At 39.6% G+C, this 22,460-nt stretch overlaps 1 protein-coding gene across 6 annotated transcripts in view; it reads right to left on the bottom strand.

The window, feature by feature from the left end:
* Window positions 1-3,341: 3,341 nt before the first annotated feature.
* The window catches only part of STAT4 (signal transducer and activator of transcription 4), a 53,166-nt gene continuing 34,047 nt past the window's right edge, over window positions 3,342-22,460 (bottom strand). For 4 of the 6 annotated variants that reach the window (XM_042446583.1, XM_042446586.1, XM_042446587.1 and 1 more), the window contains exons 14-24: window positions 22,264-22,308; window positions 20,007-20,090; window positions 15,229-15,327; window positions 13,809-13,944; window positions 12,979-13,031; window positions 11,508-11,602; window positions 9,580-9,716; window positions 8,134-8,325; window positions 6,062-6,128; window positions 5,142-5,250; window positions 3,342-4,397 (exon numbers count right to left, since the gene is read on the bottom strand). In XM_042446583.1, the coding sequence (XP_042302517.1) occupies window positions 4,371-4,397; window positions 5,142-5,250; window positions 6,062-6,128; window positions 8,134-8,325; window positions 9,580-9,716; window positions 11,508-11,602; window positions 12,979-13,031; window positions 13,809-13,944; window positions 15,229-15,327; window positions 20,007-20,090; window positions 22,264-22,308 (1,044 nt within the window). In that variant the 3' untranslated portion in view covers window positions 3,342-4,370. Of the gene's footprint in view, window positions 4,398-5,129; window positions 5,251-6,061; window positions 6,129-8,133; window positions 8,326-9,579; window positions 9,717-11,507; window positions 11,603-12,978; window positions 13,032-13,808; window positions 13,945-15,228; window positions 15,328-20,006; window positions 20,091-22,263; window positions 22,309-22,460 lie in introns of those variants that run through there. The other 2 variants (XM_042446585.1, XR_006101566.1) reach the window with 2 other exon arrangements.

Genomic DNA, 22,460 nt, shown 5'->3' with positions numbered 1-22,460 from the left:
TGCCTTTCCAACAGATCAAAGTGATGCCTGAAAATAGCCATAACTTGGGGGCTACATGGGAAATCCACGCTAAATTAACATCCAGCATCTTTGGCTGTGGTCAGTAAATTGCACTTAAGGGGAGGGAGCACTGTAAGCACTAAAGGCCCATTCACACTACACAGTTACAACACTACGATTCCACTTTAACTGCCATGGTTGCATCCTATGGAATCCATGGGTTTGTACTAAGGTCAGAAGCACCAGAGGAGAAGTCTCTGGCTGAGGAATCTTAAATCCTCCTCCCCATAGCTGCTAATTCTTAAATTTTATGGGATGCTGCCACATCAGTTAGAGTGGGATCATAGAACTATAATTGTGTAGTGTAGATGGGCCCTTGTTTTTGCAAGAGGGTATTGCAGGCCCTGCTTCCCAGGAAAACCATAATAGCAGGGTCCCCAACCTGTCTCCATCCATCAGCCAGAGGTGGGAAATTTCATTCCCTAGAAAAAACAAATTTCTGCTTTAGCTGCTTAACTCAGCCTTGATCTGAAACAGACAGGAAACATATTTCAGTCCCTCCCATCTTGGGGTCAGTGACTGGTCTTGGAAATCCTCCCAGCTGGTGGTGAGACAAATTCAGGGAATTCTAGTCTTAAAAAATGACACTGAGTCATTTGAGCTTTGAGCTTCTGCTGCATTGTATGACCTTAGTGTGGGTGTGGGTTGCTAATGGTTGTAAGGGAGAAATGGGAGAAAATGAGGGGTATTGCTTCCCAATAAGAATTCCCCTCCAGTGAAATTTGCCTTCAAGCCCCTTGCAAAGAGCAAGATGTTGAAAATCATTTGCACATACAGTGGCATACTTGGTATATTTGTCATCCCGTGTGGCTTCTTTTTAATTTAAACACCCCCATAAAATTATTTTCAGTAATAACAGGCATCTGAGGGAGTAGGCTCAAGTTTACGAAAGATCACATGCTACCACTTTCTTTCAGTTGAGTCTCAATGGTGCTACAAGATCCCTTTGCATAATGAAACAAAATGAATAATTATGTTTCTGCCATTGCTGCTGCTATTGCCCATCTCTTCAAGGCACTGGCGACCCTCAAAAGAAAGGGACAGTAGCAGCAACAATGGCAGCAGTACCACGAATTCCATGTTTCTGGTGCCACTTCCTCCTGCCTTCCCTTCCTCCACTTCCCTTTCTTGCCCCCTCTCCCCCCAGCAGCCTCTTTCAGGTCTGGAAGGGTTGTCCCCAAGCGTGAAAGGAAAGTGAGGGAAGGAGAGGAGCTCATGGCCACTAAGGCTCAGTGGACAGAGAAGCAGACACTCGCCTCACTTGCTGAGGATGGCTGCCCACTGAGTCTCAAAAGTGAGGCTCACTGAACAGAGTCTCAAAAGTGAGACACTCCTTCTCCAGCCACTGACAGTGGACAAGTAAGCATCTCCTTTCTTTGAACCACACCTCGCACCACACCTTCAGCCTTTGGGGAGCAGTGGCATTACCCCACTTAGGGTGTCACCTGGTAAAGCCCCTACTCCCTCCCCAATGATGCCCCTGCACAGAAAAAACTCTTATAATCAGTGTGTTCACATTCCCTTGGTAGCTTTGCCTACCATTTTTCTCTGGGTGCCTACACTCTATTTCTAAAGACTCAATTGATGTTTTAAGTTATTGCAATGTGAGAAATTTGGGAACTGAAAAAAAATAACATAGGGGGAACAATACTTTATTCTGAGGGGCAATGCTCTTGTTTTGCTTTCCTCCCCCCCCCCCAAGACATACAGTACCTCTGATCATAAGCTACCTCAGGGCTCACGCCACTGAAAGGTAGACAAAGCAGATGGAGGGAGCATTGGCATCTGTGCGCCCCACATATAGTTGGCATCATTTACAAACAACAGTAGTGGTGCAGTTGCCTTCATAGAAAAAAAAAAAAAAAACGTCCACACACTTACAGAATGGATGTATCTTCATGTATGTTGTATGTAAATCAGGAATGAGGAATGTGCAAGCTGCACATCATCCACAATCAGTAGGGCCAATAGTGCAGGGTGATGGGAACTGCAGTCCACCAACTTTTGTAAGGTTACACCTTCCCCATCTCTGATGTCAATAAATCAGGTTGCATTGTCCTGATCCTATGGTAAGGATTCAAAGTAGCAGCTTTAAAGGATCTGGCAAAAGGCCCAAGGGGCCTTTTCCAGGAGAGGAAAATCTTTTCATGTTTTTGTAGGGGAGATGTGGCCCTCCTACATCTGGCAGTGTGTATGTGTGTGTGAAACCCCCCTCCCAATTTTAAGAAGGTATCCACCTCTATTTGAAAACATATTATTTAAATCCTCAAGAGATAGCCCAAATTTTAATCAATGGTACAAATATGATCTTTAAAATATGTTAATTTACAACTCAGTAGAGCAGGTTACAGCATTTAAGGGGGAGTATCATGACAGGTGTTTTTACTTTGTGGTAAAGTGAGAAGGTCCCCCTCGTCCTCCATACCACTATTCCAATCTACATTGTTTAAGTCCTCCATTTTGTTTAGTCCAGTTCCATCTGCATGAGCACAGCCTCACTTTAAAACAGATCACATTTTTAGTCTGCTGAGAAACAGAAACGTAATGTCCTGCCTGAATTCTATCATCAGTCTCCATTAAATCCTATCTGTACCGAGAAAATGAGAGCAAACAATTATCAGGCTTATTGCAACAGATCGGTGCACCCAGCTTGCCAATGGTAGATTATTTTCTTCCTTTTCTTTTTCTTTCCAGTGATATTTTGAAAATTACTGGCTCCTAGTCAAAGTTCACTTTCATGCAGCTGAACACTGCAGACACTCAGGTTAATACCCCCCCCCCCCCATCACCACTTTACATGTTAGATGAGAAACTGAATCCACTCATCCCTCGCTGGGGTTAGGGGCACAGGACCCCCATGAATGTGGAAAAACCACAAATAACAAAAGCACTATGGAGTTTATCACATGGGGAAAATTGGAAACTTAACCTGGACAGAACCCAGGGTTAGCCAGGGTTTTAGGCACAATTTCGCAATTGGTATTCAGATGACACTGTGTGCAAGCTGCTTAGAATCCAAACAGAAAGTGACATGAATCAAGGGATAGTCATTTTTGGAAAAAATACCGTGTTTTCATTTCCATTTCATTCATGAATTCACTTTCTTTGTGCAATTGCTGTAGTGTGAAAACCATTTGCAGGATTCTCCCTGTTGTCAGATTTCCTATGGTTCTTTGCTGCTTTGTTGTGCTGAGAGGGAGTGGGACACATTTTCTGCTCTTAAGGGACAGCAAGCAGAGAGAGAGAGAGAGAGAGAGAGAGAGAGAGAAGGCTTGCTTTTCTCCCTCCCTCGTGCTCTGCGTCCTGGGCTGGAGACTGGGGCAGACTTGGCTGGAGGGAGGGCTAGCCACCAGCTGGGTCGGGGGCCATCAGGAGGAATGGCTTGGCTGCTCTTTCTGGTGCTGGTTTTTTGCCTCAGGTTTTGCCTTCTTTTCCTCCTCTCAGCCTCAAAGCTGCCACCAAGGTCCCCGCTTTTTGTAAAACTCCTGCATGCGCCAGGCCGGGGGAGTGGGGGTGGTAGAGGCAAAGAGGATTTTTGCTCCCTTTTGCTTCAGCCTCTTTGCTCCTAATGTAATGATCCCAAGTTAGCAAGAAAGTCAGGTCAAAGTCTTGCCAATAAGTGACTCTCCAGACAGAAGCACAGAGTCATCTTCCCTCCAGAGAGAGAAGTATCAAGCCTTCTTCCTCCCCCGACAGGAAGCGGATACTGTTTCTTGGAAAGTAAGGGCAGTACAGTGTATTTTTATAGAGAAAACAGTTTACATAAAATTGTTTATTTCTTCTTCACTTTAACTTTTGGTAAACAGAGTTGCACTGGAGAACCTAGATATTTCTAGAGCGAACATATTACTAAAATCTGTGAATAATCAAATCTGCAAAAGTCAAAGCTGCAAATGTGAAGGGATGAGTATACTTCCATTTTCAGTTTTGAATAAAATGTTGTTTCCTGTTATGTCCAAATTTAGGAAACTGTGGTTTATACCCCATATTCAATGATAGTTCTTGTAAGTCTGACGTTGTAGCATTATGTCTCAACTAAGACAGGCATTGTTCAGAGTTCTTTGGACTTCAGGTCCCATTTGCTCATTGGCATAGTCAATGATGAGGAATGTCAGGAGATGCAGTCCAGTAACATCCGGAGGGCCACATGAATCCCAAGAAGCAATGTGTGAAAGCAAATTTTGACCCAAGAGAAGCATGTACACATGCATACAGTATATGTACAAGGGAAACAAGAAAAATCTTCATTTGGGTATGCCCCTTTAAAAACATATCTACATTGGTACTTTAGATTCTTCAGTATAAGAATGTCAGTCAGCTGAATATGGAGAACTCATCTAGAAGAAAAGAAAAACACATCAGTTCATTGGAAATCACCTCTGTTAGTTGTTGTTAAGTATAATATGAGATAGAGTTGGCTACAACAAATAAAAATACCAAATAGTCAAACACTGTGAAAAGGGAAAGATGAAGCAAGCAGTAGGTGCTTTTCCTCTTAGTTAAAAACAAAACAAAATAGTGGAACTTACTATAGAGCGCTGTTGAACCCCACAATTACACTACAAACTGGACCAATTATAAGTTATTAAAATCCCCAACTATGTTTTGGAATCTAATGTTGTATTTGTTTGATGGAGGAAGCAGTAGGCAACATGATCTCTTTTCCTTGGCTGATGAAGTAACATGCAAGCTTGTGAGTTACACAAAACTGCGCGTCATACAAAATAAAATGTTAACTTGTTGTGGGCTGCAGAAGAAGGAGGTTTGGTTGTAAATCCAGATTATATTCTTTTAGAGCAAATAAATATAACAGAAGCTGGAGCAAGCATACATCATCGATATTATATGTGTTATGATAAAAATTTTCATAGGGGGCAGTGTTTGCATATAGGCAATTCAGATAAAGTAACAGTAGTAGCAGATGGTAATACTGCTTACATACCAAGTTTTGTTAACAGCAATGGAAACTTACTTTTTGTTTCATGATTCAGCCAGCATCTAACAGGGGATTTGGTTACTTTTCCCATACCCTTGTTTGCTTAGCACAAATTTGTAAGTTAAAATATAACCTGTTAACGTACTGCAGTTTCCATAACGGTTGGACTCAGGTGTTCTCTCAAAACCGCATAGACACTGGGAGACATGGGGAGAAGGTCTGATGGCAAAGGTGGGTCTGTTGAATCATGCAGACTTAAGGGGGGGAAACAGACAAAAATGATCTCCTTAATCAATTATACATGGCAGAAAATCCTGTTATGCAGCATGTTATTCAATGAGAGAATCAGACACTGTTGTAATGCCTACTCTGCACTAAAAGCCTTCTCGAGAAATCTACTCATACCATGGAACCATTCACGCTACACAATGTGTACACTATGCTATGATTCCATTTTCACTGCCACATGAGAACATCATATGGTATCCAAGGATCAGCAGTAAAGGGAGAAGCCATTAAAATTCTCAGAGAGCTCTCGTGTATAACCACAGGATGTTGCCATGGCAGTTAAAGTGGAATTAACTTTATAGAAGCATACACACTACAGTGAACAGGACTTAATGCGTAGAAAATATTTTTTTGGACTAGAGTTCCCAGAATCCCCAGTCAGCATGCCCAATGGCCATGCACATGCTGGTTAAAAGTAATGCTTCCAAGCTTTGGTTCATTTTCTTGCCCAGTAAGATCAATGATGTGATGGCTTATTGGTTAAAATGCAAATTCTAACGATTGTAAAGTCAGAAGGTTGGCAGTTCGAGGTCCTAGTGCTGCAATGTGGAGCTCTTCTCTTTGTAATGCTGGTTTCAAAAAACATCAATGGTAAAAGCATTTATTTCCAAATAGTGTGTTTGCCTTGTCAATGAGTTTGAGGGAGCCTTGGATATTTCGAGTGGATGTTGAGACAGCACAGCAAGGATTTTCACCTCATTCTGAAAAAGCAAGAATCCCACAGCAACAATTTGCCAGACTTCCCACACAAAAATGTATAAAGTCATGATTACTCACATTTTGGAGACTGGAATGAATACAGAGGGGACATAGCCTGTGGTTCCTCCCTCTGTAGGTCTTGGCACTAAACAAAATGGAACAAAATGTATGTGCATTAAATCTGCGATGAGAATTAGATCCAATGAGAAGTTTTCAATATGCAATGGGATGCTGCTTTCATGCTGCAAATTCAGTAGGGCAATTCAATGAATCTGAACTTCACTGAAAACTGTTAAACAGGAAAAACTTTGGGGAGAAACCTTACCAAGATGAGGAAACATATGATTTGAATGCAGAAGTTTCCAAGGTCAATGCTTGGGATTCCCAGTTTTAAAAAGGAGCAGCTGCAATGTGATGTGAATTACCCCACCTAAGCCCCCCAAAAGCAACTGTTGTTCATAGCAGACAATCATGGGATAGATCAGCGCTAGTTTGATTTTACAGAAAGCAGCTTCCTATGCTCCTGTGTTCTTTTATTCTATACACAGCGGAACTGTACACAGAATAGACTGGTTATGCTTTGTATCCAGCAATGCTCCCACCACTGTTGTACGCATGAAAAGATCACAGGATCAGGGTGAAACTTTCCAGTCAATGGTACAAAAGAACAAAGCTGTTCTCAGGTAATCATCTTATTATACAGTTGTTAAACATTCAACATGCTTGGCATTGCAGCTTAATACATTTTACCCTAAACTTATTCAATCCTTTTCTTCCATCACATACTCTGTTTATTTAATACTTTTAAGGAACTTTTGCATCCTTTCCAACCATTCATTAATGACAGATTTGTTCAACTTTTCCTACTTAAAAGAAGTGAGTCAAAAGGTTGAAAATTTGTCACAGGAGCAAACTACAGCATGTAATGAAACCCAAACTTTTTCCTAAATAAACACTCTTGTGGGATTGTGATTGTTACTTTTTCTTTTTCTATCTATCTCTTCTCTCTCTCCCCCCTTTCCTCTCTTTTTCAACAGAACAGCAGGATATAGGAATATTTAAGCCTTTCCTTGATTACCTTTTTCTCATTGAAAGATGATACACCCTGCCATCCCAACCCATCCACCCCACTATTTTCCTCCCAAATATGAGGAAGATATTACACCACCATTTCTCTCATTCCCCTTGCACACAAAACTGCCACCTCCTCAGGCTATCTTTTTAAAACAAATGACAGGAAGGACTGTTATATGCATTTGCACATGGGTACTTTATACCTCTTGTTATGGTTTTCCCCTTCTATTTTCCTATACTGTACCTGCTAAAAAATTGTACGGAGTTCTTTTGAAAATTGAGAGTGAAATGCTATACCAACTTTCCTGGGGGAAAACGTTAGCAAGGAAAGGTTTAAATATTACCCTGCTGTTTGGATGAAAAAAGATGGAGGGAGAGAGAAAAGAAATTGAAAGAAAAGAGTAACAGTTACAGTCTGGGACTGCAGGCATAGAACTGTGCTGAAAATAGTTTACAGTATTGTGCATTTGTATCAGCTTTTATTGAAATATAACCTACCACTGTTATAATAATGGCCCTAGAGTTCTAAAGAGTTTAGTTATCAAGGTACCTAAATCAGGACTAAGAAGTCTGTGGCCCTCTGGATGTTGTTGACCACAATTCTCATCATCCCTGATATGCTGGCTATGGCAGATGAGAAATGTAGACCAACACTATTGGAAGGGCCACATGTTCTCCAGCACTGATCCAAAACATTATCTCTCCCAACATGGGTTGACAATGCATCCAGACATCCTATCCTGAGAGATCCAGCTATCTTGCTTCTTGGTGGCATTTCAAATGTCAGGGGGAAACTCTTTCATTTAAAGAATGCCCAACAAATTCTGTTGATTGATTAACTGTTTTCCCCAAATCATTTCTGTTTTTCCTTCTCTGCTGGTTTCAAAATATATGTTTACCATTTCATTTGTAACCTGGATGCTGCAATGTGCAGTGATAATGTTGGGATGGGTCATACATGATTTTATTAATTAAAAATTATGGAAAGCACCCCATGTTCAGTACTTCTTCCTTTCTACTGTAAAACTGGGGGAATTAAATCTTAACAAGGAAAGGAATTCACAATAATATCCAACCTTCACTTGGCTGAGAGCTATAATGCTTTCCAAAGGCTGTGTCTTTGGGGATATCTGGGTAAAGATATTTCAGTGGGTTTTCAGGAACATTATCTGCCATAATAACTTTGTAATCCCTTAAAATGTCGGCAAATGGCAGTGCGGTTAAACGACCCTTGTTATATGGTTCAACAGAATGGAAATCCACTTCTCCTGTGGAGAGAGTGTAAATGTTAATAAGGAGATAGATAATGTTTTTCAGGATTTAAAGGTAAAATGAAAGCAGAGCACATCTACCTTTAAAAAATAAAAATGAATGTACAATATACAAATACTGTCCAACTGAGAATGTGCTATGGATCCATCATTTTGCTCGACTGCTAAAGGACCCAAAATAATTTGCTATACAGAAGATACCTGTACAGTATTTGGAGACCTACTGTGTAGCAGTTTTGAGCACTAGATTACCACTCTGGAGACCTCAACCTTAGAGGAAGGCAAAGGCAAATCCTCTCTGAACAGATCTTGACAAGAAAACCCCTTCATAGGTTCACCTTAGTCATTATAAGTTAGAAATGACTTCAAGGCACACAACTACAATAACAATTTGGTCCAAAGGATATCAGCTACCATGATACTTATTTTATTTTATGTTCATAGTTATATAATACAAGTAATATTCATAAAGACTTCAGACCTTGCTTGGTGACCAAAATGGCATTTGCTTAATTCTACATCCTGATTTTACCATTGCTATTTTTTCCAGAAAGCCCACTGGGTTTCCATTCTTCTCCTATGTTTTCCCCTTCCTTTCATTGCTTTTTGATTCATTGTCATAATTTAAATTGGTCTAGAAAAGTGGAGAGGTATGGCCAGGGAATATAGCAATAACTGCAGTTATAGAAGCATACCAGCATAGTGTAGTGGTTTGAGCATTGGACTCAAGACTTTAAAGACTAGGGTTCGATTCCCAACTCGGCATGGAAACCCACTGGGGGGCCTTGGGCATGTCACATGCTCTCAGCCTCAGGGGAAGGCAAGGGAAAACCTCATATGAATCAGTCTTGCCAGTGGAGTCTCCTTCCTTAGAGGTCTTTAAACAGAGGCTGGATGGCCATCTGTTGGGTATGTTTTGACTGAGATTTCCTGCATGGCAAGGGGTTGGACTGGATGGCCCTTGTGGTCTCTTTCAACTCTATGATTCTATGGAAATGACTTGGAAACACACAATGACAAACAGAAGCATACAGTCCCTTGGGAGCTGTTGTTATTGTGGAAATGAAATGTTGTTGATGTTTGTGAATTGCCACTGAAGGCTCCATGATAATATTAATACTATTATACAACAAAATATAATAGCCAACAGCAACATTTGCAATTCTTTTTTGGTACTTTAGTCCATAGTGTTTCTTCTGTTTCTTGGGAGATGGAATGAAGTGTTTAGTACTCTTAAAATACAGTGCTTACCGTTTTCTGACTGAGATACCCATGTGAATGTAATCCCTCCTAGGTTGCTTTCACTGAACCTCAATAAAAATGTCCCTGGCATTTTGTCCTTGAGCAAACCTCGCTCCTTTTCTTTGCTCACAAAACCCATAATACACCTGTAAATGAACAGAAGACATGGCAGGTTTGTGTAAACACATGCGCATTGGACATTCCCAAGCATTTCACTTGGCAAAACGTTATGTAGCAGTCCCAGGGAATGGATGCGATAAAACAACGAGGCAGCTTTTTATACAAGATTGGCCAATGTATTCTGAACACAACCAGGGGGATTTCTAAATCTGATTAGGGAAATGGTGTGGGAAAAGGAGTAGAGTGTGTTTCCTCTTATGTTTTACCACTTTAAATACCACCCCACCCCCAGCAATTAACCCTCTTGGAATGGAAAAACATAGATACAATAATTGTACTTTCCTCCGAGCAAGAGAAGAGAAACAAAGAAGTGTGTTTAAACACTATCTGGAATTCACTAGAGACAGTTACAAACGTGTAACCCAGAGTTATGCATTCGTGACTGGTTTGTGTTCATGATGCCTATGTATTCACTAGTTTAGGGAATATGTAAGGCATATAAAAGTCCCAGAATCCTCACTTACCAAGCAGCAGCCACTGTGATTGATGGAGATCTGTTCCCCTGTCAGTTGGGAAGCATCTGATGGATGGTCCCACCTCTCCCTCCTCTTACTCGAACAATATCTGGTTTGAGGAGAAATTGTGACAGGGATTCTTCTTATGGCTGTCACAACAGAGATTGCTCACAGGAGGAGGTGGGAACATCAGTCAACTGCCTCCTGATGGACAGAAAACCAGAACCTCATTGACTGCAGCAGCAGCTGCCCAGTAAGTGAAATGCTACATAGCTACATAACTCAGATGGCCATACATTTGTGACTGCCTTTGTGAATTCCAGCCTCCTTCTCCTGACACGACTTCTCCAATCAAATCCAAAGCTCTCTGTTTCAGTTTTAAAGTTTCAGGTCCTCAGAAGACTGCTCACATTTCCAGCAGCTGGGATAAACAAAATGCTTGAAGTGGCTCAAGAACTCACAACACACCCACAAAATGTAGGAAAAAGAATGCTAGCTTTATGCACGCACATGTCTGTAGTCAAGCCTTGTTCTCTAGTTCCCTATGAATTGCAGAAACTAAATGGGATTGCTGGTATATACCATTTTGCCTGTGAACCATGGTACACAAAACCACCCAGGGGATCACATTTGGGAGAACACAACTGCTGCATTTGTGCAATTCCTCTGTGCAAAGCCTTTTGTAATTGATATGCAGGCTGAAGCAGCAAGAAGCAAGAATAACAAAAATATTAGCAGCTTTCCACAACCTGGTATCCTCCAGGTGTGATGTCCTAAAATTTCCAGTATCCATAATCATAATAAGCCATGTCAGCTGGAAATTATAATAGTTTTAATTTAATATGCCTGGAGAGAACAAGGTGGGGGAGAGAAGGCTGAATGTACATCTCAGGCTGCTGCCACACTGCAGATTTGATGCAGTTTGGCACTGCTTTAACTGTCATGGTTCCATCCTATGGAATCCTGGGATTTGTACTCTGTTGTGGCAACAGAGCTCTCTGACAGAGAAGGCTAAATATTTCACAAAATTCCATATCCCAGAATTCCACAGCAATGAGCCACTGTGAATCTGCAATATTTCTGCAGTGTTGCAGCAGTAGCCTCAGCTTAGAACATGAATTATCCTTGTACCATCTCTCCCTACTTCTGCATATGCTTAACTCATTGAAATCAGTGGGACTTAAAAGTGTTTAAATTGTGTTGGGGCTGTACCCAGTAACTGTACTACCTATTTAGCACAAAGAAGAGATCGACAACATTCTTCATGCCCAACTGATGTACAAATACCAAAATGCTACTTACCCATCAACCCAAAGAGGAAGAATATGTTTTTTAATTAGATCCAAGATAGCTTCAAGCCATACCCAAAATGTAAATGATTTACCAGGCAAGTGCTCCTGTTTATAAAGCAAATTAAATATACAGGGGGAGGGGAATTACTAATGTTTTAAAGAAATTAGCAATCTATATATTTATTTAGTCTTATTATGAATATGAACAATATACAGCAGTACAGTATTGTATATAAATGTTTTGGTTAAAAAAAAAAGAATTTTCATGTGCTTTAGCAGGTCCAAAATGTACATAGCCCATCTCTTAGGACTTTGGCGCAAGAGGCAGTAAATCACAATTGGAGTAGGACATTGTGTTTTTGGATGGGGCTTCTCACATGACATCAGCCCTCTTCTGTTGTTCTCCTGGTGGGATACAGTCTGGAAAACATTTCTTTTCACTAATGCAAAAACTCCATTAATTACAGTACCTCCTTCCCCACTACTCTTGTGCTATCATTTGCAGTGTGATAATTCAATTCCACTTTAATGCTGATTTTGGGTGGTCACTGGGTGGGCTTTAGATGTGGCTTAGGTACCATTTGCTTAACAATGATCAGGAGAGAAGGAGACAGGGAGAAGGGGCAGACATTTCCATTTGATTTCCTTTCAATTGATAAAGAAACTTTGAAACTTTTAAATTCACAAGATGACATACGAGTCTCTCTCTCTCTCTCTCATACACACACACTCACACGTGCCTGGAAATGTATGTGAGCAGTTTAAAAAGCATTTATTTCATTACCCCTATTCTGCCTCTGCCCTCAGGAAAAAAGGCCATTAAAAAAGTATAACATTTTGAAAACTACACTGTTTTAGTGGGAAGGCAGCCTTGTGTGATAAAGTTCTTAGCTGTCCATTTTCTAGAGCACAGATATAATGATGATGATGATAATAATAATAAGTTTTTAAAAATAAAATAAGATATGGTGGAATGTGGAATCAGATTATTCCACCTAACAATTACAATTGTTTTAAATTGTGTAATTAGTAATACGCAACACAGAGATTTCCCCAAAACATGCTTATGTTATCTTGTGAATATGTATTCCCCCCCCCCCCCGCCCAATCCACACAGGCAGTCCCAGCATATTTTCAAAGATAACATAATGAACTATGATTAGCCCTTGGCAAAAGATCCCAGTAACTCTCTTAACTGTTTAAAAATGTGCTGTACGTGCTGTAGCTCCATCCTATGGAATCCTGGGATTTGTAGTTTTCCAAGGCTTTTAGCCATCTCTGGCAAAGAGTGCTGGTGCTTCACAAAATGACAAATCCTAGGAGTCTGTAGGATGGAGCCATGGCAATTAAAGTGGTGTCAAACTGCATTATTTCTACAGTGTAGATGCAACCTGTGTCTACCAGTGAAGAAGCTGCAACAGGACTAGACACCATGCTGAAACACAAATAAGGGGTCAAGCACATATATTGATGCAACATACCTTACAGAATTTTGACCAGGAAACTTGATAATCAGTATAGATAACTTGTTGCCCTAGAAAATTAAGGGAAAATAAATGAGAAGCCATCATTCTTACAAAATCTTTATTTGTTTTAAGGAAAACCTTGCAAAGGGCAGATTATTTAAAACATTGTTTCCCAACTTTTTCTGTGCCCTGCATCCTTAGGAAATGTTTGATTAATGTTCGCACCCAGAAACGTAATATCATATTTGAAGGTGAAGAATTCTAATTTCTAATTGTTGAACCACAAACTGAACCACATACAATACTGTGAGTGAACAAACTGGACTTAAAAAAATAAGCTTTTAACTCAGTGCATAAAATGCAAATATAAATTGAGCAATTAGATTCTAATTTATTCAGAAAAATGTAAACAATAACATCAATCCCATTTGTGAACATAAAATTCAATGACTTCTTTGCTCCTGCTTCTTATTCATGATTTTGTCAAAATGTGGAACTTTCTTGCTGACTGTGATCCGCAGGTCTGCCTATGGATTCAGGCCATTCCTAGATTTTGTCCTGTCAAAAGAAAACTGAATCCAGACTCACACAAGTATCTTTATTGTACCCCTTGAAATTCTCTCTTGCACCTCCTGGGGTTGAGGGCACCCCAGGCTGGGAAAAAGACAAGTGCAGCCTACAATTGCTGAATGTTTCACACTGCTGCAATAAAGGACTTCCATACTGCGGCCAGTCAGGGAAGGGAAGCTGAATGGTGTGAAATGATACGTGTTTTACACTAGATTCACTTGTGTGATGGGGAGGAGGATTAATAATAATTAAAAGCAAAGTATTTTTGTTCCTACCTGTAAGTTTTTCTGCCAGCATACCAAGTTGGTCAGAATTGAGTCCACGGCCAATATATGATGAAAACTGCCAGCTCAGTATCTCCAAGAGCTGACCCAAGCCAACAGAGGGTGGGTTGTTAAAGAAAGTCAAGTTCTGCGGTCAAATAAAGAGTTTTATTGTTATATAGTGTTGTGAGTGATCTTGGAGGCTCTGAAGGGCCAAAGGCTTTGCAAAAAAATGTCAAAGGCTTTCTCCCTTTCCAATTGCTACAGGAAGCCTTTAATTTACTGCTTCTGCTATCACTGCTGCTCTTTGTGTTACTGCACCATCATAAATCTGTAGTTTGGCCAAGTTGATTTTAAATACATATTTTGAAATTTACATACCTTACAAAGATAGTAGAATTTACCCTTCTGGGGTTGTTTTAAGGCGACAATGAAAAGATATCTCACAAACGCTAACTTGGTTGCTTATTAGTAACTATAGTTGACCTCCAGTATCCATGGGTTCATTATCCACAGATTCAACTATCCATGGCTTGAAAATATTTTAATAAATGTAAATTCAAAAAGCAAACCTTGATTTTGCCATTTTATATAAGAGCCAACATTTTATTATGTCTTTGTATTTAATGGAAACTTGAGAATCCACTGATTTTGGTATCCATGAACTGAATCCATTGGTATCCAGTCCTAGAACCAAACCCCAGTGGGTATCAAGGACTGTACTGTACTGTACTTTATTTTTGCTTATTAACCTCTGTTATTGAGATAAACTGAATTAAGGTGGTGACCATGCATTATTGCTGTATTGCACAGATGCTGTACATTTGTTGTTGTGTGCCTCCAAGTCATTTCTGACTTCTGGCAAATCTAAGGTGGGGTTTTCTTGGCAAGATTTGTTCAGAGGGGGGTTGCCTTTGCCATCCTCTGAGGCTGAGAGTTTGTGACTTGCCCAAGATCACCCAGTGGATTTCCATTGCTGAGCAGGGATTTGAATCTTGGTCTCAAGAGTCCAACACACCAATCACTGCATCACACTGGCTCTTATGCTGTATATATCCATATCTATGATGGGGGAATATGTGACTGTTCTGATCATATTATGCAAATATATAATAGACAGAAAAACCGAGGAACAGTTATATAGCTCTATAATTTAGTTTCCATGGAATTCCCCTCATACACCTGAAAAGCTGCTTTACAGGGTGAGGGAGACCTTCAGAACAGCATGAAAGGAAACACCGAGGGCTACGAGACAAAAGAATAATCAGCAAAAATTGTAATTCCAGTAACCTATGGGTGCACTCTACTACACTCAAGGGGAGTTGCTGCAATTAATATCTGTATTTTCAGACCCAAACCAGCATCCCTGGAAAGATGTCCTGCTGAGTTTCATACTTAATGAATGAAAAAAAGTTTGGTACACAAAACATACCTGAGATTCATTTGTTGACAGGTTGTACCAGATAACAGAAGCCCAAGCATTGGGCAATTGGCTGACATTAGAAATCATCACAACTGGTAAAGAACTCGTCTGATAAAAAAGATATATAGATGACATTAATGGAGTAAAGATAAAGGAGTAACTGTATGGTGGGTGGGATACAGCTTCAAAAGGAATACATTAAAGGTACTTTAATAATGTCAGGAAAATGCTGGCAGCAAAATGTAGGACTGTGGCTATATGCTTACAGATCCCCCTCTCCTCCAAATAACAAATATTCTTAGAGCTAAGATTTCTCTGCTGAATTCTACATAGAGGGCTATTTATGCTAACCCACTTCCCAAGCAAATTCTGCATTCAAAATAAATGATGACCATTTAAGTGTACAAAAATGTATACTTAATTTTCAGCTAGATTTTTGAGTTTTTGAAAATTTTATATTTCTGGGTAAGAAAGAGAAGTATGGGTTAACTAAGAAGTGGTTAGGCAGGTGTGGGCAAAAAATTATACTCTGTGACTTTGCACACCCCCCCCCCAAGAAATTCATAACCATTCATTCATTCTTAAAATGCCTTCCATGTTTACAGAGGGTTAGAGGTTCATCCCCTCCAATTATATGTGCAAAATATGACTGAACAGGCTGCTGACTCTGTCCTCAACAGTAATGATGAGAGAGCATCCTCCACTACACCTGAAGGCATCAGGCAGAACATAGGGCAGACAGCTAACACTTTAAAAACTGTTTAATTCACTAGTTGACCAACAAAACAAATTGTTGTAGTTCATCTTGCAATCCCGACCTTAATGCTGGCTAAGCTGCAAGAACTTTTCTTGCATTAAAGTTATATTTAGGTTACTAGGGAATTTTCGGTTTAGATCCTCCATCATTTATTCCAATACAACCCATGTGTTCTTAGAGTGGTAATGGGAATAAAATGGTTGTATATAAGTATTTATAAGGATTAGGACTGAGCCTGAAATTTTCACTCTGGCTACAAAACAGTTTGTGAGGACTTGCAATATCTGAAATCAGATTACCAACCCAATTTAAATTTTCCTTTACCAAAAACCCTGCCCTGCTCCTTCAATGCTCTTTCTTTATCCTTCATTTTACATGCAGATTCAGACCAAATTTTATAACTAGGAAGCATGTTAGTATCGCTTGTAAGCCATGTTTCTTGAAGGTCAATGATATCAAAGTTGAATAAGTATTTTCTCAAGTTTTCACCTTGCTGGCAGGGCCTCCAGCCAACAATATTTCAAGAAGGAAGCTCAACTGGTTCACAAAGATAGAGATAATGTGGGGGCTGCAACAATGGTGTCAGTAGGGCTGGTGCCACCCCAGCATGGTAACTCATGCTGTCAACCCCAGGTTGCCTAGCACCCCCTCTCCCAGCCAGGCCAAGGGTCCTCTGGAAGAGAAAGGCTCTGGTCTATTTACTGCTGATGCTTGGTGGATGGGGGCACCTGAAGGGACTGTCTGTGTTTCAGTTTGTCCCAGTTTACCTGCCTTGTTTACAAGGCCTGAAGGAGTCTAGGTGTCATTTAGTGATGGGAGAGGCTTCCAGGAGTTTGCCGTGGTGTGCCTACAGCTTCCCAGCCAACCTCCTTGCCACCTCTGCCAGGTGGACTGGGTCCTTCCTAGGACTTTCCGTCTTCTGGTGTGGAGTCCCAGTCTACTGCAGAGAGGTGTGGTGGTACAGTCCACACCAAAGGCAGATATCCTCCTCTGAGGTGTCACCCGGTGCATTCCACACCCTCCTTACTCTCTAGAAATGCCCATATGCCATAAGAATGTGTTTGTTGCAACAGATCAACTAGTGATAAATCCTTTCACTGAATTCCCAAAGAAACACTATTTCATTCCATGTTATCCTGCCTTTCAGCATGCTCAAGATAAGGACTTTCTTTTATATCTATACAATTTATACTTGCCTGAGCTTAATAAATTCACATTTGTTCTTAGAGAGTCAACAATATCCACCCTAAGATACAAATGAACCTTATTAAGAGGAACACAACACAGCTCTCTATCATTTAAATATCTCTCAAATTGTCAATTTGAACTACTCAGATCCACATGCTTTTGATGTTTTAGCGCAGATTTGTTACTTTTAGTTAACTGCAAACCATAATTTTTGTTCCATTTCCCTCTTTAATGTTATACACAGTATGTCCTCCTCCTGATTGCTAGTTCCATGTACTTCAGCCTGGGACTTTTCTTTTCTGATTTTCTATTAACATCATGAGACTGTACTTTCTTCAAGTAATTGCTCAAGAGAGCTAGCCTTCCCAGAATCTCTGATTGTGCATTACTTGGTAGAGGCTGAAAGGAATTGAGGAGGGCAAACTCCTCCGACAGAAGTAGGTCATCTCTACACAAAACCATCTGATGAGATTCAGAGACTGGAGTATCTAAAGGCTCTGAAAAATTACCAGTATGTTGTGACAATGCCCACGGTGATATTACCTGATTTTGCTGTAATTTTGCATATATATAAAAAAAGAGGGGAGTATGATTTTTTTTTAAAAAATCTTGTTAAGACAAATCCACTCTTTGAAGAAAACCCACATCTTTGCTCTAAAAATAAAACTAGCTATAATCTGGTCCCTGAAGAAGAAGAAAAAAACGTACACATGCAAGCTGTCCATATGCAACTAATTTATGTGCACAATATCAGTGGGACGAAGAGCACCTGGCAGAGCCCTGTCTAAAGAATAAATGAAATGTACAATACATTCTGACTGATCAAGGAAATCCCTTCGTTTAGGATAGTTCATAAACACCAACTTTTGAGAGATGAGCACCAGATTCAAACTAGATACTACAGTTCATCTGTAACAGTCTGAGGGGAGGTAACACCTAGCTTGAAGGATTCTGAATTCTCCGAGTGTCCCTTCTTCCTGCTGGTCTTGAGTCAATTGAAATACTGTGTTATCTGTCACATTAATCAATGTGTACTTTCTGTTGGCGATGATCACTTTTATACTTTGATTTTTTTTTCCTCTGGAGCTTTTACAGGAAGGCCTGTCAAGTCAAACAATCTCTGAACGTCTTTTTCCCTGACACACAGGGCAGACTTCCTCTGCTTTCTCAACTTTTGATGCTTTTACTTTTCTTTTGTATCTTATGCCTACCCTTTCAGGCTTATAAAATTCACTTTGTAGTCCTTTTTAGAATGACCTTTTGCATACCTATGTGAACCCTCCACTTGAACTTTGCTGTTGTCTGCATATATATTTCCCTGCATATATCTCTCTCCTGAGTTATGCAAAATTTGGCAAATGTTGTTAACAGCCCACTGCTTTCCAGTAGAATTTTTTTTAATGTAAGAGACAGCTCTCTGGAAATCAAGTTGAACCATCCATCTGTCTGAACTTTACCTTCCACTGCTTCTTTCCCTTGCTTAGGTGTTAAATTATAGTTAGTCCAGATACAATAGCTGGGGACTTAGGCCTTGTGCAGACCGGCCTTAAAGGCTGGCTTGGGGGCGGAATTGGGGCATGCACCATCACAGTACTCCTATGGCGCTGCATCCACACAACGCAGCCCTGAAGGAGCGCTGTAAAGCTGCGGCACCATGGCTATCGCACCCTTTGCAGGGCGCAGAAAGGAGCCACTTTTTGTGCAAAGGCCAGATCGGGGTTATGGTGTGCAGCTGCTGTAGCCCTGCTCTGGCTGTAAAAGTGGCAGCCTGCATAGCCCCATAGTCATTTTATCGCCAGAAAGTTTTTCTTGATCTTCCACATTTATCTGTCAAAATCTCTTCCCACTGTGAGTTCATTACTGAATTATGAATCTCTCCCAGAGCCAATTCATCACCTAAATTAATTAAATTCTTGAATTAACAGACTCCTTTCAGGTCTACTGACCAATCCAAAGGTGTGATCCAGCGGGGGCCCATAGTGCAAGGAGTTTAATTGCTCTATCTGAACAGTCAGCATCTCTCTTTTCCCATCTTGTGCAAAGAACTGAGTAGAAATATGGTGTAGAATGGGAGGAGCCAACTCTTTATATGTCTTCCTGGTAAACACTACTGCAGAAAATATCCAGTTGAAATATTCAGTTAAAATTAATTAATCCAATTGGCTGTCTGCAACCCAGTTGAATGAGACAGCTTGTAAGTAAACCAGAAAACTTGATATTTACCATGTCCCAACTATTTCCAGTTTTCTCAGCTGCAATGGGGAGAATAACCCATTCTATTCTTGGTACAGGAGAGAGGGTAAAAAGCTTAATAAATTCAAAAAATACACAAGAGAGGGAAGGAAAACCAGATGCCCACTGCCTCTCACCAGACGATCTTAAGCTTTTTCATGCAATCTTGTTTATGAGGCTCACCAGTAAATTCAAAGCTCACAAGTAATTAGGAATATACACAGTATACTATGCTACAGTTATAAAACAATAAAACAGTAAAATGGTGGAACAGTAAAATAAAATAAATCAGCTTGGAGCTCCAAGCCAGGTTACCTCCAAAGCCATCTTCAATACAGCTTATAGAAAGCATTGGCTCAGCTTCAACTTACTTTTACTGACTTTTGAAAATAAAAATGAAGATTGATGGCCATGTTTCCCTTTCAGTTATTTAACACAGGTCTATTTTTTATATTCATTGCGATATAAACATTTAGTACAGTTATTTTATATATGTATTTTTTTAAAATTTAGAGGAGTATAAAAAACTGTTTCTAGATAAGTAAGGGGTTTTCTCCCCATTCACTTCCCTCCACATAGGTAGAAAGATAGACAGACAAATAGCACTTACTTCCAAGTCTATGGTCAGCCCATATAAGCAGACCTGTGTTTCAAAAGTGATGTAATGTAATTCTTCAGTGACCATTTGAGGACCCTAAAGAAAGAGAAAATAATTTTTAGTATCTGAAGCACATGGTTGACACTAAATATGAGAGTACTGGCTACCAAGTCAAACAAGATGTAATATTTAAAAAAATCATTTTCATTTCATTTTGAAAATAAGGTTAACTATGCTAAAAAACAAAAGCAATGATGGATTTCAGCTTCCTTGTGCTTACTTCTGAAGTTTTTCAGCTTCTCAAAATACAGTGTGATGCATACTTTGCATGATTGTGTCACAAGAATGACGTTTGTTGCTGAGCAGATTGTCCAAATTAGCAAACCAACAGGAGCAAGTAAAAAGCTGAAGACAATCATATTTTTTCAGAGCTAAACTTTTATACTCTTTGCAAGCTATTGTCTCACATAAGCAACTAGAGAAATTCTACCATTTTTGCTAAAAGCAAATCCTCTTGGTTCAAAGTACATCCCTTTCCATCTGCCATATATCAGTATTCTTAGATGTCCCAAGAAATAGCTTTTGTTGGTTCTCATTGGTTTATTTACACCTAGTGGTATGTCCAAAAGGTAATGAATTCAATCAACAGAACGTTCTGGCTTGTTTACATCATAATATGTAACTTTAAAGAAGGACCAACTATAGATCAGATAAGAAGCTCCTGTTTCCCATCTATATGTTAAAATGCACAGGATAGAGACAGATATGTGAGAATAAAACATCCTGTGAGAACAAAGTCACTGGGCCTTTTTTTGTCTTTTTCTGCAAATGATGGTAATCTGAGATTAAGGTGGTGGGGGGGCTTCATTTGTTATTATTTTCATCACAACTGCATTATCTAAATAAAAACATCTAAGTAAAAATATAAATAAGTGTTATTAAATTTATGTTAAATGTTATAAAAATAAAATTGTTTCCTAGTGATTTTCTTCTTTGCTTTCTCAAACAGAACAAAGAAACCAAGAGTGCTTTTTACTTTTTAACATTATGAAGGCTGTTCTTGATATTGGTCAAAATCTTATTTTCTGAAACCCAGTGGAAGTGACTAATTCAGTTTCTTTTTCATCTCCTTAAAAGCCTGGAGGAAATCCTTTTGATTTGGGCAAACATGTCTGAAGCACCCTATAAAAGTATGAAGGAATTTGGTTTTCTGGTATTGTGCCATTCTAACAGTAACAGCTCTTATCTTCAAAAGACTATCTGAGTAAGACTTAAATAGAAAAACTTTTCACAAGCAAGTGTTTTAAGATACAACTATCCTTTGTAGCAACTTATTTCATTGTTTACAGTTTATTCTTGCTTTCATAGTAGAAGAGCTGGGGACCAGCCACAAATGGACCTTTAGAAGTAGAATGCTATAAAGATAGAAACGCACAATTCCTAGACTACTGTGCAGGAGAAAATGTGCCTTCATTTGAATTATAGGTGTGCACGCACACATGCATGTGCCTTTAAATTACCTGTCCACTTATAGTGACCCCATGAATTTCATAGGGTCTCCTTAGGTAAGGAATACTCAGAGGTGGTTTTGCCAGTTCCTTCCTCTGAAATATAGCCTACAGCACCTGGTAGTCATTGGTGATCTCCCATTCAAGTAGTAACCAAGGCTAACCTTGCTTAGCTTGCAAGAATAGACAGTATCTGGTGACTTTCAGGTATGTAGCCCCTGCTGTAGGTGGCCACAGATCCAGAACAACACGAGGGCAGTTCACAACAACAACAACAAATAAGTGTGCATAATATATATACTGTACTATTAAGCCTTTTCTTTCTGTAGGTTTCAGTGGCAAAACAAACAATTTATCCATAAGAGGGAGCCCTAAACCAATATTCTGCTAAATGTCAGTGGGAACTAGAAAAGAATGAACAAATTACGAGTTCTGGGAACACTTGTGCAGCAAACAGATCACCTTAATATTTTTACTCCAGTGGCTCATTCGAAGCCTCATCCGTCAGCCTGTTAACTAGATTTATGAATATACCTTTAAGAAAATTTATAATTATTTGTATATCAAATTCTATTGTTGCATACAAGTTCTGGGAAATCTGCTTATAAAGATTTGTGGCACCATGTCTGCCTGACACCATTTCATCTATCATATGCCAGACTTAGGACAGATGTTAATTTTTTCCTTCAATTCTATGCACAGATAATTTCATTCAAAACAATTTTACTGCAGTTACAGTCCCATTAATTCTTTCTTCCTACCTCATTTCCCTTGCTCCCAGTACATGCTTTCATTTCCTTTGGTTGCTGAAAAGGGTAAAAAAAAAAAATGAGACCAACTATTACAAAAAGTTTCTTCATGTAAACATTTAGTGATACCCAGTGGCACCTGGTGGCTTCTCCATCACTGCATTATTTCTACAGTGTAGATGGGCCCTGAGTTTACTTCTTCTAATAAA

The sequence above is a fragment of the Sceloporus undulatus genome, chromosome 1 (assembly GCF_019175285.1).
Source record: "Sceloporus undulatus isolate JIND9_A2432 ecotype Alabama chromosome 1, SceUnd_v1.1, whole genome shotgun sequence".
NCBI classification, from domain to species: Eukaryota; Metazoa; Chordata; class Lepidosauria; order Squamata; family Phrynosomatidae; genus Sceloporus; species Sceloporus undulatus.
Note: the sequence above shows the minus strand (reverse complement) of the source record. Positions and strands in the feature narration are given on the sequence as shown.